This window comes from Colias eurytheme, chromosome 9 (assembly GCF_061535395.1).
Source record: "Colias eurytheme isolate Ceu_HAF_F1 chromosome 9, ilColEury1 Martin Lab GWU primary, whole genome shotgun sequence".
NCBI lineage: Eukaryota > Metazoa > Arthropoda > Insecta > Lepidoptera > Pieridae > Colias > Colias eurytheme.
Genome location: NC_142988.1, coordinates 2,815,770 through 2,834,540, shown reverse-complemented (window position 1 = coordinate 2,834,540; position 18,771 = coordinate 2,815,770). Strand labels below are relative to the sequence as shown.

General features: G+C 32.9%; 1 protein-coding gene across 1 annotated transcript in view; it reads right to left on the bottom strand.

The window, feature by feature from the left end:
- Positions 1-3,944: 3,944 nt before the first annotated feature.
- Positions 3,945-18,771, bottom strand: part of w (eye pigment precursor family transporter white) — a 38,970-nt gene continuing 24,143 nt past the window's right edge. Inside the window, exons 5-13 of the mRNA XM_090105149.1 lie at positions 15,363-15,542; positions 14,860-15,017; positions 14,406-14,586; positions 13,836-14,012; positions 13,331-13,462; positions 12,481-12,709; positions 6,362-6,467; positions 5,226-5,397; positions 3,945-4,759 (exon numbers count right to left, since the gene is read on the bottom strand). Of these exons, the coding sequence (XP_089961275.1) occupies positions 4,658-4,759; positions 5,226-5,397; positions 6,362-6,467; positions 12,481-12,709; positions 13,331-13,462; positions 13,836-14,012; positions 14,406-14,586; positions 14,860-15,017; positions 15,363-15,542 (1,437 nt within the window). The 3' untranslated portion in view covers positions 3,945-4,657. The remainder of the gene's footprint in view (positions 4,760-5,225; positions 5,398-6,361; positions 6,468-12,480; positions 12,710-13,330; positions 13,463-13,835; positions 14,013-14,405; positions 14,587-14,859; positions 15,018-15,362; positions 15,543-18,771) is intronic.

Here is an 18,771-nt window from a genome sequence, read left to right as displayed (position 1 = left end):
CGAACGGCGAACGGCGAACGGCGAACGGCGAACGGCGAACGGCGAACGGCGAACGGCGAACGGCGAACGGCGAACGGCGAACGGCGAACGGCGAACGGCGAACGGCGAACGGCGAACGGCGAACGGCGAACGGCGAACAGCGAACAGCGAACAGCGAACAGCGAACAACGAACAACGAACAACGAACACGAACACGAACACGAACACGAACACGAACACGAACACGAACACGAGCACGAACACGAACACGAACACGAACACGATCACGAACACGAACACGAACACGAACACGAACACGAACACGAACACGAACACGAACACGAACACGAACACGAACACGAACACGAACACGAACACGAACACGAACACGAACACGAACACGAACACGAACACGAACACGAACACGAACACGAACACGAACTTGAACACGAACACGAACACGAACACAAACTCAAACCAGGCGCGGTCCCAGGGGGAGGGTCACGGGAGACCTGACCCCCCCCAAAATCGTACTCGATACAGTAGAAAAAAAATCTAATTCTACAAAATATAAAAAACTGGCCAAGTGCGAATCGGAGTCACTCACACACCTAAAGTTCTGTTAAAACCAGATTTTGATCCCTGCGAATGTCGAAATTTGCGAAAATTTGCAGCATAAACGGTTGTAAAACTTTAGATTGCGTTGGCTTATAAGTTTGATTTTTTCACAGCTTCAAGGGTAGATTTAAGTTTTCAATAAAAATAACAGTCTGATAAATCCACGCGTTCTCTAAAATAAAACTGGCCAAGTGCGAGTCGCAAGCGAGCTCCGAGGGCTCCGAACATACCAACTTTTTAGTATGTTATAACTCTAAAATGTATCTATGTTTTAGCAATTTTTCCTATATCGGTGCTAAAAGATATTGCTTCAAGAATCTCTGTTCACGGGAAGTATAATGTAGGTTCTGATTCTCTTGCGAATGTCTGCTTTTAATAAATTTAAAAAACACCCTTTTTCTCAGGAACGCGTGGACGTATCAAGCTGAAATTTATATCAAATACTCTTGTCTAAGGTCCCTTCATGTTGTGAAAAAATCAATCGTATAAGCCAACGCAATCAAAAGATACACCCGTAAAGGCTGAATTTTTTCGCAAATTTCGACATTCGCAAGGAAATCAAAACCTACAGTTAGTTCCCGAATACACAGGGTCATTAAATTTAGTGCATGAAATTAGGTGCTATATCTGTCTTAAAACACAGATATAGGAATAATTGGGAAATACATTAATTTTTAATTAGATTATACTATAAAAAATATTTTTAAAAATTTTAAACTTACAGGAACTCATGAACGCTTACAGGTATTAAATTGATATTCACACCAAAAACTCAGGTCTATAATATTTTTGAGCTGTAATAAAATCAAACTTCTATGTCAACGCAATTAGAAGATACAGTCGTAAATGCTGAAAATTTTCGGAAATTTCGAAATTCGCAAGGGAATCAAAACTCAAAACCTACAGAGTACTTCCCGTGATCTCAGAATCTTGAAATTTGGTACAAAGCAACATCTTACAGCACAGATATAGGAATAATTGCCAAAATAAAAATGTATAATTACATCATATAAAAAATATTTTTTTTATAATTTTAAAGTTTTTCTGTCTGTCAAGGCCCTTTTTCTCAGGAACGAGTGGAGGTATCAGGCTGAAATTTATATCGAATACTTAAAACTACGGCCTCTATAAGCTGTGAAAAAATCAAATTTTTAAGCTAACGCAATTAAAAAATACAGTCGTTTATGCTGCAAATTATCGCAAATTTTGACATTCGCATGGGAATCAAAACCTACTCGTACATTGTACTTGTTGATAGTCCTTAAATTTGGTAAAAAGCAATTTCTGATAGCACAGATAAAGGAAAAATTGCTAAGACATACATTATAGTTACAACATAATAAAAAGTAGGTTTGTTCGGAGCCCTCGGTGCCCGAGTCCAACTCGCACTTGGCCTGGTTTTTTTTTTGTAAAATATAAAACTCAAACTCAAACTCAAACTCAAACTCAAACACGAACACGAACATGAACACGAACACGAACACGAACACAAACAAACACGAACACGAACACAAACAAACACGAACACGAACACAAACTCGAACACAAACTCGAACTCGAACTCGAACTCGAACACGAACACGAACACGAACACGAACACGAACACGCAACACAAATTATCTTTTTTTTCTATGTTTGTTTGTAACCGACTTCTTTGGGCGCGATTTTGACCCACTTTAAACGGCCAGATTTCGTTCAAACTTTGTAGATTTATTGAGGACTGATAACAATACACTAATTTGATAAAATTATTACATTTTTCAATTTGCAAAATATGATTTTTGTTAATTTATATAATTTTCATCTATAGTCGATAAGGTAAGAAAATAATTAAAATTTTCTATAATTTTTCTCTACAGTCGATAAGGCTCGAGGTCGATAATCGATGTTAATTTTTATTTCCAATTATTATCTTTAGCCGTTTTCTCTAATATTGACAAATTTTTGTATACTAAAGAGAATTTTAATTCTACAAAACAAATAATAGTTAAAAAAAAATTAAATATCATATGTTCACTCAACAAAATTATTTCGTTATTGTAACCGAATCCTTCAATTATTTAACAAATAGTTTTGTTGAAGTAATAAATCGATTTGTTAACCCTTAATAAGGCAAAGGGATATTATTTCCCACATGGTTCTTTTTTCGAAAAATATTATTTATTCCTTACCAGAAAACGATATGATGAATGCAGCCACGCATTACTATTTTACGGAACATTTTTTAGTTTTTCTACTGATAACATTTACGATAGTACTGTCAAATCCTACGAAATCTCATCGTCAAAGTGAAGTCTTGAGGTAATAGTGTGCCAGAGATGGTATTTTTTTATCATTTCAGAGAAAAAGTAAAAAATTCTGTACAAAAAAATACCGCAAGTAGATAAATGTTTTATATATATGTATATATATATATATATATATATATATATATATATATATAGCAACGGAATAGCTTGTTCAAGTAACAAATTTTATTGATAAGAAAACTATTTAGTTATTGCAACAAAAAAATTTATTACAATAACAAAGCGATTTTGTTAAAACAACAAAATTAACTTCAGAGCAGTGAAAACTCATTTGTTATTGCAACGTAGTTCATCTTGTTAAATAAACTAGTTGATTTGTTATTGTAAGTAAATTCATTTTTTATCACAGCATATTTTTTTGTTATCCCTGGTTTTGTTGTCCTAACAAATAATTTTTATGTGTGCATGTAATAAGTTACAAATCGTGAAATCTAAGGATTTCACGAGCCACGAAGAGTCCGCCACCGTCTCTGTGACTAGGTTTAATTATTTTCCGTTTCTATTGCACTAAATTAATTTTTAGCAAGTATAGAATTAATCTCCGTTAAATTATCTCGACATGCATGCATACTAGCAAAATATCTTGATTCCTTTAACTCAAGGCAATGCTTCTTAAGATATTATCTCAATGATAATCACTCTACTCATATCTGTCAATAAAATATCTATAACCATTGACACCACGCGACCCACGCTTTTTTTTAAATAAAATAATTTTTTTTACTCACACTATTATTAATTTATATTCAATGAAATTTTAACACTATTGCACGCCTCATAAGCGAAGCGTTGAGGTGGGTACTACTGTCACTTCGCGCAAAACATCTGATTTTTCAAACTTAAAATGTCTTTATGTATCATACATTGTTTTCTTAATTTAAATTCATTTAAATTTATTTTCTATTTTTTAGTTCGGTTTTCTATAAAAAGTGTGTTTTTTAGTTTTTTTAAACTATTATTTATTCTGTAGTGTATTTAGTATCAGCATGGCACCCGTGCGAAGCCGGGGCGGGTCGCTAGTTAACAATAAAACACAAATCATATTAAAATATTTTATTAAAATAATAACAAACTAAAACAGTATAAAATGGCATTGCAGGAATGTATTTTATTTATAGTAACGAATTACACGTAACAGTAATTATTAAAAGACGCTCGAATTACTCATTAGTTGCAAGCAATATACACTTATCTATAAAAAAAACTTAATAAACACTAGGTTTATACAGAAATCAATATAAGGTGTTTGTACAGAGAATAGAAAACATTAATTATAACAAAAATAATACAGTACAAAAAGTAATGCGCTTGAAACATTGATTCTCATATCAATTTCAAATTTCGTGTTAATAATTTATTATTAATTCTTATTTTCAGAATTAAAATCAATCATTATAATAATAATTGTTATATAGAATCGAATCGTTCCTTATAAAAATGCAAAACATTATTAAGTTTATTATAAAAATTCATTCGAGTGCATGCAAAGAAACATATTTTTACAAATTTTTCTTTCACCAAAAAATATTGAAAGAAACATGTCATCATACACACAGACGTACGATACAGAACTTATCATTACATTGGTCAAAATTCTGTATAAAAAAATTAAATTCGTAGTTTCCAGAAGGAATTGACATTTATTTTTTTCGACTTATTCAATTTAACTATTAATCTGATATTAATTAAAAAAATTCGCAACCTGATTTATAAATTTAATTCAGATAAATTGGATCAAACTGAAATTCGTTTTATTTTCCCCTGCGCGTGCGCCACAAAAGTGCAAGATATGCGAGGAATCTGAATCCTATGAACAGCAGCACCATGTTTATCACGTCCATGTTGAAATCATCCTGAGGAACAGACAAATATTATGATAAGATAAAATTGTAAGAATAAAAAAAAATATAACGAGTGAAGGACAACACACAAAATGATCTTTCTTTTTTTGTCACGTTGGAGATGATAAAATTATGTAAATTTTAATCCAGTTTGATGGAAAATAATTGATATGCCTACCGGTTAGAAAGGAAATTTTTAATTAAATGTGTAGGTATATGTTTTTGTTGGTAGCCTCAATGATATTTGGAATTTCATTAAAAAAAATTTAAAGAAACAAATGTTTGTTTAATTCTCACCAACTCCCCATTTACATCACCTGGGTTTAATTCTCGGCACGTAATATTACACATTACATACAATAATTTTTATTTTTTCATAAGCTTACCTTATAAGCTATTGAAAGCTTATGAAAAATATGGTATGAAAAGTGAAGTTAGAAGAATTAAACCTCTCACTCTAACATAAACAACAATTTACCTCCGAGAAGCTCAGTGTGTCCAGCACGACCTTCCCTGAAGCAGGGCAGGTGAAGTTCTCCCTTGTGCAGGCGATGCTCTCGATACCGGTCCATTGGTTCACCAGCAACGCTTCATTACCGTAGCGGAACCAGGAGAGGTATGATATCCAGCCTAGGTATGGAGGCACCGAACTGTGGACGAAATGTTTGGTTATAAAAAAATTTACTTTTACTAAGGTTACGATACCTAAATAGTCACAGAGAAAAGGGTTATTTAATTTTTTTGCAAAATAATTAATTAGTAGGTAAAAGGTTCTTGAAAAATAATCTGTCATAAGAACTCTAAATTGTTGTCATAAAATAGAGTTACCGAAATTTAAGTGATTCACTGAATTCCTAATTAATATTAGGAATACAAAATGCTCTTTCGACTAGATACGGTAAACAGCCAAAAATATTTCAAAGACTACATAACATTTCATATAACCTGCACGAACTAATTAAACAGTAAATAAAAAATGCCTCATTATCTTAATCCTTAAAAATCACGACAGGAGTCGGGAACCTAAAGAATTTAATTCATTTCAAAGCTGTTAAACTTCCAAGAATGCCGAAGTACAGATAAATGAGCTTGTCATGGATAAACCTGAAACCGGTCGCGAATTTACAGGTAACGGCATATATCCTTACGCAATAATCGATAAGGCCATTGAACGGGATGGTTAAAAATATCCTTCTAAATATAGCATTGTTAATATTTACGGTGCAACAAACTTGCATCTGCAAATGATGTTATCTTATCTAAATCATCACGGTCTTCAGGTATTAACGATGGCTGGAGCAGTGATGCCTTAAAATGTATCAATTTAGGTCAGGTATTACAGTTTTTTTGTTTATGCCTAACGGTGTTCATTCTGTGGGTTAGAGGGTCACAATTTTGTATCTAACACTGCGTGTGCATTGAAGTAGACCGTATATTATATTATGATGAATCCGGAAGCCTATACACGTTTGTGCATAATATGGTATCTTAAGAGTTGTACCTTTATAAGTCTAATTATTGTGTTTAACTTGTTGTTAATGTATGTCAGTGTTGTGTATATTATTAAAATAAACCATATCTATGCTAAGTATATTATAAGTATCAAGCACTTACCCAGAATTGAGGAAGAAACCACCGAACAACATGAAGGGTATGATGATGGGCGGGCCGACGGACGCCGCCATGCTCACACTGCTGCTGGCACACGATATTAGGTAACCTGTTCAAATAAATATGAATTAAAATAAAGTGTAAAATAGTTATTGTTTTCAACTTATAATAATAATCTATACTGAGACTGACATGTTTTGGATACAAAAAATAATTATCCGCTGCTGAAAATTCTCAGTGATTCTAAGTAGTTCGTTTCAAAAGTTATAGACATTTTTTGTTTACATCCGTCAAGCCAAAATAAAGCAAAAGAACAAAAATAAATTATAATGATGTCAAAAAATAGTCAAAGAGAAGTGTATGTTACTGGTTAGGTAAGTAGTGTAGGTAGTTGCAAAATCCGACCAGCATGCCCAATCCTAACTTGATGCAAAAGAGTATCATACTAAGACGGTACCGAATTAAAATTATTTAGATTTTACCATATTCAAGTAATTACAGTACCTACCTATAACATTTTATGAATGCTCAGCAAAAACAAAACCTATGTTTTATTTAATTTTGTATTGCATTCCAGAATCGCATGTAATAACTTCCTATAACGTCATAGTAACACATTTATTTATTTCACAATTATTAACAGTAATAAATAATATAATCGATCAATGCATCACTCCACAAATTGAATTTTAAGTGATTCTGACTAAATATTTATGATGATAATTAATAAACTATTATCTAAATGGGATTCTTTATTGAAGTAAAACTTCTTTAGGCGCGACTAGGGAGTAACTCAGATTTTTTTTCTGACGGAAGTAACGCTTACTATAGTCTGTGTAGTTTCCGCCATTTAAAAATAATAATTCTGATTGGTTGTAAGTATATGTCATATACTACACGCTTCTTGATTTATACGCCAGCTAGTGGCAAATATCATAATCAATTAGGATTATTTATTTTCAAATTTTCAAACGGATCAATTGTGAATAGCAAAGTGAATGAAAAATTCAACAGTTTCAAAAACATTATTTTAAATTGCAAAATTTTTTGAAAATCTCTAAATATACTTGTTTATTTATTACTTTTAAAATAAGTAAATTAAAAATAAAAATAAACATGTTGCGGATTATAATCAATCTATTTTAAATATTGCTGAAGACAAAGTAGTATCCATAGCAACAGATATGTATATAGGTTGTCATTCAGTTGAACAAGAAGCATATGTACGCCAACAATTTCATAAAATGTCAGTTATTGATACAGGAGGATCGCCTTATGAAATCATATTAGTTCTTAACAAATTTTACATTATTACAACCAATATTGATGTATCTGATGGCTTAGCCAACGGTTGTGTTGGAAAGTTAGTGTATATTGAACGTGATGACAGTGATAACATCATACGCTTATGGCTTGAGTTTCCTGGTAAGATAGGAGAGAAAATTAGGAAAAAAGCTGCCCATCATATTCAAACTCTAAACATTAGTAGAACAGCAGTCCCAATTTTACGAAGATCGTCATCTGTACCAATGAATAGAAATAAGACAATATTTGCAAAGAGAAATCACTTTCCATTAGTATCTGCTTGTGCGCTTACAATACATAAGTCTCAAGGTGGTACTTTTGATCAAATCGTTTATGAATACAATAAAAGTCACAGTCAGCAGCTGTTATATGTAGCATTATCACGAGTAACTGATATAAATGGATTGTTCATTGTCTCAAACACCGATGACAACAAATTTTATCATGGAAGAAAGCGTCCAGGGGGAATAGTTGATTTACAGTGTGAATTTGAAAGACTTTCAAATTCTCGCCTAATAACACAACAGGAAGAATTATATAACCTTGTAAATGAGAGTAACATTACACTATTTTCCTTCAACTGCCAAAGTTTACGTGCTCATGTTTCTGATCTGAATGATAAAGTATTAAAAAGGTCCACATTGCTGTTATTTTCCGAAACTTGGATGAAAAATGACGAACAAATTCTTATTGAACATTTTTATTGCGTTACCCAATACAAACGACCCAACTCAACTGCTGGTGGAGTAGCTGTATATCATTCATCTACAGATACACTGAACAATGTAACACCAATTCAAAATATTTCACCAACTATATTATCACAAATTTCCGATGAGGTTTCACAAATTGGTGACATCGCCTTGGTTCGATGTGTTAATACGAATGACCAACCTGTGATTATCGTTGTTATTTATATTTCTACAAATACTAGCCTGACAAATATCATAAAATTTATTCATCAGCAATTACTTCACTTCACAATTGAAGGTTCTCGACTTTTAAATAGTAATTATCATGAATTACCGATGATTCTAACTGGATATTTTAATGTTAATTTTCGCTCTCAGGAATCTCAGCCGTTAATTGATTTTTTAGAAGAAAATTTGATTTATCTATGAATACTTCTCGACTTCATTCAACAACGCGTTTCGGTACAACGATAGATGCTGTATTTTCAAGAAAAGTAGCAAATTTAGAGAGTAAAATTTATGTTTCACATTATAGTTACCACAAACCTATAATTTCGTACGTAAGAAATTATTATGACATTCAATTACCTGTTTCGAATGAATAATATTAATATAACATTTAAATAATCTTTGTAAAGCACATGAATAATAAATATAATTAAATTATAATATAATATTTATTTATTTAAGTTAATATTTAATCATTTCAGTGATATATGTCGTCAACGCCAAAGAAGTTTTACTTCAATCGCGCGTAAAGGTTACACGCACACACTTTTTTTTTGAAGTAAAACTTCTTTAGGCGCGACTAGGGAGTAACTCAGATTTTTTTTCTGACGGAAGTAACGCTTACTATAGTCTGTGTAGTTTCCGCCATTTAAAAATAATAATTCTGATTGGTTGTAAGTATATGTCATATACTACACGCTTCTTGATTTATACGCCAGCTAGTGGCAAATATCATAATCAATTAGGATTATTTATTTTCAAATTTTCAAACGGATCAATTGTGAATAGCAAAGTGAATGAAAAATTCAACAGTTTCAAAAACATTATTTTAAATTGCAAAATTTTTTGAAAATCTCTAAATATACTTGTTTATTTATTACTTTTAAAATAAGTAAATTAAAAATAAAAATAAACATGTTGCGGATTATAATCAATCTATTTTAAATATTGCTGAAGACAAAGTAGTATCCATAGCAACAGATATGTATATAGGTTGTCATTCAGTTGAACAAGAAGCATATGTACGCCAACAATTTCATAAAATGTCAGTTATTGATACAGGAGGATCGCCTTATGAAATCATATTAGTTCTTAACAAATTTTACATTATTACAACCAATATTGATGTATCTGATGGCTTAGCCAACGGTTGTGTTGGAAAGTTAGTGTATATTGAACGTGATGACAGTGATAACATCATACGCTTATGGCTTGAGTTTCCTGGTAAGATAGGAGAGAAAATTAGGAAAAAAGCTGCCCATCATATTCAAACTCTAAACATTAGTAGAACAGCAGTCCCAATTTTACGAAGATCGTCATCTGTACCAATGAATAGAAATAAGACAATATTTGCAAAGAGAAATCACTTTCCATTAGTATCTGCTTGTGCGCTTACAATACATAAGTCTCAAGGTGGTACTTTTGATCAAATCGTTTATGAATACAATAAAAGTCACAGTCAGCAGCTGTTATATGTAGCATTATCACGAGTAACTGATATAAATGGATTGTTCATTGTCTCAAACACCGATGACAACAAATTTTATCATGGAAGAAAGCGTCCAGGGGGAATAGTTGATTTACAGTGTGAATTTGAAAGACTTTCAAATTCTCGCCTAATAACACAACAGGAAGAATTATATAACCTTGTAAATGAGAGTAACATTACACTATTTTCCTTCAACTGCCAAAGTTTACGTGCTCATGTTTCTGATCTGAATGATAAAGTATTAAAAAGGTCCACATTGCTGTTATTTTCCGAAACTTGGATGAAAAATGACGAACAAATTCTTATTGAACATTTTTATTGCGTTACCCAATACAAACGACCCAACTCAACTGCTGGTGGAGTAGCTGTATATCATTCATCTACAGATACACTGAACAATGTAACACCAATTCAAAATATTTCACCAACTATATTATCACAAATTTCCGATGAGGTTTCACAAATTGGTGACATCGCCTTGGTTCGATGTGTTAATACGAATGACCAACCTGTGATTATCGTTGTTATTTATATTTCTACAAATACTAGCCTGACAAATATCATAAAATTTATTCATCAGCAATTACTTCACTTCACAATTGAAGGTTCTCGACTTTTAAATAGTAATTATCATGAATTACCGATGATTCTAACTGGATATTTTAATGTTAATTTTCGCTCTCAGGAATCTCAGCCGTTAATTGATTTTTTAGAAGAAAATTTGATTTATCTATGAATACTTCTCGACTTCATTCAACAACGCGTTTCGGTACAACGATAGATGCTGTATTTTCAAGAAAAGTAGCAAATTTAGAGAGTAAAATTTATGTTTCACATTATAGTTACCACAAACCTATAATTTCGTACGTAAGAAATTATTATGACATTCAATTACCTGTTTCGAATGAATAATATTAATATAACATTTAAATAATCTTTGTAAAGCACATGAATAATAAATATAATTAAATTATAATATAATATTTATTTATTTAAGTTAATATTTAATCATTTCAGTGATATATGTCGTCAACGCCAAAGAAGTTTTACTTCAATCGCGCGTAAAGGTTACACGCACACACTTTTTTTTTTACATCATTGATATTATTTACGCGAAAATAATAAAAAATATCGAACCATGAAAAGCTGAGAATGCTTATCCATATAATCTAAACTAATCTTCACTTTTAAATATTATAAAGTTATAAATATTCCTCATCTCACTAAGATAATTGAGTGATTAAGTTTTTCATCACAGTTACTACTGGAACATCTTTTTACAACATAAAATCGTAAACAAGCAATGATTGCTCAACATGGTGTTAATTGAATTATTGCATCAGTTTATCTCATAAAGTTTATTTCACTGACATCACGACAATTTCTTTCGCAAGAAATAGCCCTTTGCTGGAAAACCGGATTCCATGTAATAGCTACTACATAATGTCTAGGACATGGTCGGAATAAATTTTAAGGTTGATTTGTAATTCTTACATTAATTATGTTTGTGATAACTATGAACATGTTTTGAGCAATTTATTGTATAGTATTTGAGATGTTTAATGTCTTTGAAGAGGGTAGGGAAGGAGTGAAGAAATCTACATACACATGCCTGAAATAACTTTCTCTAATTTTCACGGGTAACCGCAACTAATTATTTCGTCGAAATATTCTCGGTTTTAAGCATTTAAAGACTACAGTAATGACCATAATAGGAACAAGTATGTAAACGTAATAGCAAGATAGAATTAGTGCAGACAATCGAGACTCGATGAAGATCTTTCTCTTTCGTTTTATCAGAACAGTCAATCGAACTGATGTTAACCTTTCCGGTACTGAATATGGCTTGTGTGATATTATCTGATTATTTTGATAACGCTAATAATCATAACTAGGGAAAAATAAAATTCTTGCCAAACGAAGTAGCAACATTAGTAATCACCGCAGCAAATCCCGAGGCGATAAAGAACCTCCCCGGTGATGAATAAGGACCACAATCACAGCTTTTATCTTACCGCACGAAGTGAAGGTATTAGTAATAATGGTGGCTTGTTAAATTAGGATCTATAGACTATATGACTGGCCGGTTGGCTTGGTTGGTAGTGGCCCTGCCTTCCAAGCCAGAGGTCGTGGGTTCGATCCCCACCCGGGGCAAATATTTGTGTGATGAACATAGATGTTTGCTCTGTGTCTGGGTGTTAATTATCTATATAAGTATTTATTTAAAATTATATATGTATCAATAATATATATGTGTAAATTAAAATTATATAGGTATCAGCCATCTGGTTTCCATAACACAAGCGAAAGCTTAATATGGGATCAGATAGTGCCGTGTGTGAAAATTCTCCCGAAATATTTATTTATTTAATATTTATATTATTAATTACCACACATAGAACACTTACCAAACGAAGTAGCCACATTAGTAATCAGGGCAGCCAATCCCGACGCGATAAAGAATCTCTCCGGTGCCGGGTTGAGCCCGATCATATAATACGCCACAGTGGTGAAGACGAGCGGAATGGTCGCGAACACGGGCGCCTCGGCGAGCGTCTTCGAGAGGAAGTACACGTCCGCGCGGTACATCCCCGAGTGGTGCTCGCGGATGAATATTGGTAGCTCGGAGCAAAATACCTGTGCAAAACATTGTGGCTTTTAAGTTATAAAAGCTGATTTTGACCAGCTGATGATTACTACTTCAAAAGATTTATTTATTAGATAGATTTATTTATTTACTATTTTTATCCAAGATACAGGCAATTGCCTAGTTTGGATCTCCTATAATGATTAAATTTTTTGGTAAATAAAGATTTTATTATTTATTATTTATTATAATTATTTATTAGGTATCTGGGGTAATCACGAGCATGGATCATTTGTCAAATTTTCTTTTACCCGGTGATGCTCTCTGATTAGTATTGATAGCTTCGAGCAAAATACTTGAACAAACGTACATTTATGCATAATGGTTTTGGAATTAATAAATGTTCTGGGCAAACTATGACTAACGCACCAATAATAAAATAATACAAATAAAATGTATGTGTTGAATATATTTTAATCACCAAATAGCGTTGAAGTAAATTTACAGATTTTATTAATAACTTGGGACATTTACGAATTATTTTAAACTTTTAATCCCTTTTTTATTGGGAGACCATCAACCAACTTATTATTTCTGTTGTGTTCCCTAATACATTCAAGGATAGAAAAATAATATATTTCAACTTACTATTATTATATTTGTATACTTACATTGATGACGGCGAAAATGTTCTGGAAGGTCATGTTAGTGAGGAAGAGGAAGATAGCACCGTTGATGTTCATGACGCCATCTTGGTCCAGATTTTGCCCGAAATATATCAAACCAATTAGAATTGAAACCATCTGAAACAAAAGTCGCGATTAAAATTATTTATTCAAAGCATAATGAATACTGTTTTTACTATAGAAAACACCCAAGATTGATCAAAAATATGAACGAATTGTTCATTCATTATGCACATTGTTCACGGTATCTTATATTATAGGTATTTATTATTATAGGTGTTATAACTATGATACAAATAAAAGGTAAACTAGCTTTTCACCCGTAAGGTCGACCGCGTAGTTGAAGAAAATTCCAAGTGAATGATATGTTTAATTGGGGTGAAAAGAAGCGAAAAACATAATGTCTAAGTCATAAAAGAAGCCTATACCACAAGAAAGATGAACAAAAACTCATCAGGATTTAAATAATAATAAAGATAAAGATACTTACAACAGTCTGCAAGAATCGCACTTTGATAAGCATGGGCTCCTTGGTAACCGAGAGCCAGGAGCGCCACAGCACGGCGCGGAACTGCGCGCACCACGACGCCTTGTACGGTGAGCGACGTTGCCGGAACGCTGCTGCGTTCGACCAAGCGGAGTCTGCCCAGCCTTTTGATATCTTGCGCTGGAAGTAGTGTTTATTTAATATATTGTGTATATGTATGCCTATTTTATGTGTAGATAAGAAACAATATTGGCTTAACTAAAGATATATACCTAGTTTTAAAAGATAACTGAGCCAATTATTGCGATCCTTCAGGTAGTCCAGCCTTTCAATATCTTGCGCTAAGGATTTTATAATAGATTTGATTTATTTCAAGATTGATGATTGAGTAACTTTGCGATCGCTAAACGCACCATTATTTTAAATCTTACGCTGTCTTCTTCACTGCTTGTAATGCCTTCCTAATATTTCGTTTAATTTTCCAGATCTATCTAGTGGTCCGTTGGTTTTTAGTTCGCGAGCATGCTGCCCCTAACCTTGCATGCCTTATTATGATTGATCAGAAGCACGTACCTCATTGAAGAGCGCGTTCTCCGCCTCAGCCGCGATCTTGCAGCCGATCTCTGACTTGGCGAAGGCGGTGCACACGGTGTCGATGGTGTGCCGCGTGCTCTCCTCGCGGCCCGGCACGCCCGCCAGCAGCTGGATGTAGTGGTCGGCTGGGTTGTAGTTCGCGGGACAGGCGGCTCCTAACCTAGAATTGTTTGTTCGATTAGAAATTTTTTCCTTACCATTATGGTCTAACTTGCGAAATTGCAAGAATTCTACCTTTTGGTTTTCACAATTTTAAGCAAGTTTTTATTCACAAAACAACTTCATCTTCGTACATACTTAAAATGGCGATAAGACTGCATATTCTTTTAATTTACCTTAGGTAAGATTCGTTGTCAATTTTAAGAGCCACAAAGCATGATAAAATAAATATTTTTAAAATGAAAAAGGCTTTTATTTTTCAAATTCCACTTACTCCCTAAAGAATTCCGTAGCTTGATCAGGTGAGCCAAGGAAGGCAACTCTTCCGTCCGCCATGATGAGGAGCTTGTCGAACATCGCGTATAATTCTGATGAAGGCTGGTGTATCGTGCATATTACCGTCTTGCCTTTCTTTGCGAGACCGCTTAAAACCTGCGAATAGAAGTATGATTATAGCAATATTTTTGATACCTTTCTAAGTAGATACACTCTGACCAATTTAATACGAAATTGAAAGGAGAGTTGAACAATCAATGGAAATTTCTAATGTATACAATTGTACAAGTTATGCAGAAGTTTTCAATTTATAGAGATTGTTTTATAGTATCCAAATTCAAAATTTGGCTTACCTACATAAGGTTATTCACAAGATGCACAATAAGTGCATTTTCGGAAAATTGCACTTATTGTGCGTCTTGTTCTGCTGATTTGTGCTGATTAGAATATTGCCTCAAAAAAAATAAGCTATTTTTATATTGATAAAAGGAAATATCTTACCTGTATAACATTCTGTGCCATAAACGAGTCGAGTCCCGAGGTGGGCTCATCGCAGAACATGAGCGGAGGATCTGTCAGCACCTCACTGGCGAACGAGAGCCTCTTCATCTCACCACCAGATATGCCCTTGAGCCGACCTGTGATACCTATCACTGTGTTCTGGCATTTTGATAGCGCCAACTGGAAGAATAAGGTATAAGTTAGGTTCGTGGTTAGTCCACGGAAAAAAATCTTTTTTTTTTCTCTAAACAGAACTTATATTTTTAATTATTTATTTTAAAAATAATTATGTTTAATACTAGACAGTATGTGAGGTACCTTTAAAAAGAGCTACATAATTAAAAATTAACATAAGAACGAGAAGTAATTCTCGATTATGTGTCTCAGTGAGTTTCATTATTATCAGTCCATCTAAAAACGTCTAGAGTGTAGACTCTAGAGCCTACCTACTGTTGAAAATGATTTATCTAAATATCGTTTACTTAGTCGATAATTTCATCCAATGCAGATAGATTTAAACGCACTATTAAATTAATAAATGGTTTGAAAAGCGCCGGCGGCAACCAGTGGAACGGATTTATATCACTTTAGCGCATTTATTAAATGCCCACGAAACTTGACACTAAACTGGTCATAAATTATTTAAACTGTGAATTGTATTTATATCTATCTATTAATAATCTATGATTTATGTTATATAAAGAAGACATATTTTAATCAAATAAAACTATTACTTGCATTATAAACTTAACAAAAAACCACAAAATCTGTATTGTGAGGCTTTTATATGATTTCCTTTTCATGCAAAGTGGTTCAGTAATGCAATAATAGACAATCTCATTCATCGACTAATCTTCTAATTTCAGTTCTGAATAAATATTAATTTTATAAATACACATCAATTCGTTAGCATTTTCTCCTGTCACACAAGTATTGTCGCTTTTTTATTGTAGTAACTATAGATACTAATATTATAAAGCTGAAGAGTTTGTTTGTTTGTTTGAACGCGCTAATCTCGGGAACTACTGGTCCGATTTGAAAAATTCTTTCGGTGTTAGATAGCCCATTTATCGAGGAAGGTTATAGGCTATATCATCACGCTACGACCAACAGGAGTGGAGCCACGGGGGAGCAGCTAGTATGATATAAATATGACGTAGTTAGTAGTTAAAATAAATATTAAAAATCTCTTCCAGTCTTATTTAATCTACGTATAGGTATAATAATTGTAGACAACTTTTCTCTGTACCAGTGTACAAATACTTGTACATAATGACTCATTATATACAAGGATGACTACCTACCTGAGATAATTGAACCAACGTTCACTAAGATAATATATATTTTGTCTTGTATTATATACAGGTATATAAATATTACATAACCAACTATTATAGAAATAGGACCGTTAAGTTTGTTTTTAATATTCTTATTATGTAAATAGAAAATTAGTGCAAATTTAAATTGAGAGCATTTAAGCTGCTATTAACATTTATGCAAAACAATTGTTGAAGTAATACTTGTATGCAAAAGCATTAAAAAAACCAAGATAATTAAGTCAAGTTTACATAGATTCTCCATTAGTAACACACGATTGAATCGCTACATTAATGTTTTTTGCTTTTAAACAGTGAGCAAAGTGATATAAACACATCGCTGAATAAAAAGAAATAACGCTATGAAGTTAATGAATAATTATTGTTTTGCTATAAATAGAAATAAATAAGTTTATCTATTATTCTGCGTTCTATTGAATAGAATCACATCAAATAATTTCTTATCTTTCATTTTAATGATGAAATCAGAGTTTTAAAGGTATATATAATCTTCTTCTTATATATAAAAATGAATCGCAAAATGTGTTGGTAAGCGCATAACTCGAGAACGGCTGAACCGATTTCGATAATTCTTTTTTTATTATATTCCTTGAAGTACGAGGATGGTTTTTATGTAGAGAAAACGTAAATATGTACCACGGGCGAAGCCGGGGCGGACCGCTAGTGATATAATAAATATTTAAGATATATAAAGCTCTCGCAATTTTCTACAGAATACGAATATTTAGGTACCTAATTGGGAGGTGGGTTTCAACTTTCAATGCTTCGATTTTGCCTATCGACTCATGTCCCTATCCCACCCACGTGATTAAGTTTGTTCAATCCTTTCTATTTTAGTATTTTATTATAATTTTCTTTTAAAGTAAGTAGAAATAGGATAGGAACAATCGAGTATCGAGTAGTTCTAGGCTGCACAGGGATTCTCACTTTCTATTTATCAATTTAATTACACCACTTGCTAGGTATTATTTACTAAGAAACCCGATACTTCGTTAGGTGATTGACCTATTGTTACATGACTATTTCAGTAAGTCATGCTATCCCACAATCACGGCCTTGTAATATTTGGGCCAATGTGGTTTTAGACCACTTAAGGTCTTCTGTGGTCACCCTAAATATATAAGTATCGTATTTAGTATCGATCAAATATTTTGTGGTAGATTAGTTGCTGGAACATTTGAAATAGTATATTACACAATTACAACATTAATAAATGAATAATAACTTTAATTATTATAACTGTGTCGTAAGAAATATCTGAAATTAAACAGCAATTAATTTGATACATTATAATTTTATATTAATAGTGTATTTTATTTACTTCAAAAAGTAGTCGACTTCTTGGATCATCACAAAGCAGAGGCCGAAGCCCAATTAAGAGCTAAATTCGTCAGTAAAACTATCTCTAACATTTTCCCCGTAGCCAATGAAGAATGTTACTAGGTATGCCAAATCCCTTGAAATTGTGTCTCAGTAAAGCCTGTATGTATACAAATACACTAGTTTTTGTCGTAGTCAAAAATACCAAGTAGTTTTGATTTTATACGCATTCAAAGTTTCGAAAAATATCGAGTCCCGCAATAGTCACGTGACCGCTTGTGACGTCACGTCACAACGCGCCGCGCGGCCGCGCCCCCGCGCTTAGTATCAAGTCGGCAGCGCTGTAGTAGGTGTTATAGCTTGCGCAGTATTTTGATGGGTTTTCGTCCGCGAATTTCGTTAATAGTCCAATAATAGTAATTATTATTCGTTTAATAAAATAACAGTCATGCCAAAGCTTCATCTTTATTTAATAGGTTCTCAAAATATTCTATACGATTGCGTTTTTGCACTGCTGATCTCTGAGGTTTATCTTCATTTTCCTGTTGACATTTGAATTTGTGTGGAACTATACCCTATTTTTATTACACGCTTTTTACACACTTTATATTAGCTTCACCTGTATGTTTGTAACCGACTTCTTTGGGCGCGATTTTGACCCACTTTAAACGGCCAGATTTCGTTCACACTTTGTAGATTTATTGAGGACCGATGACAATACACTAATTTGATAAATTGTTTAGTTCGGTTTT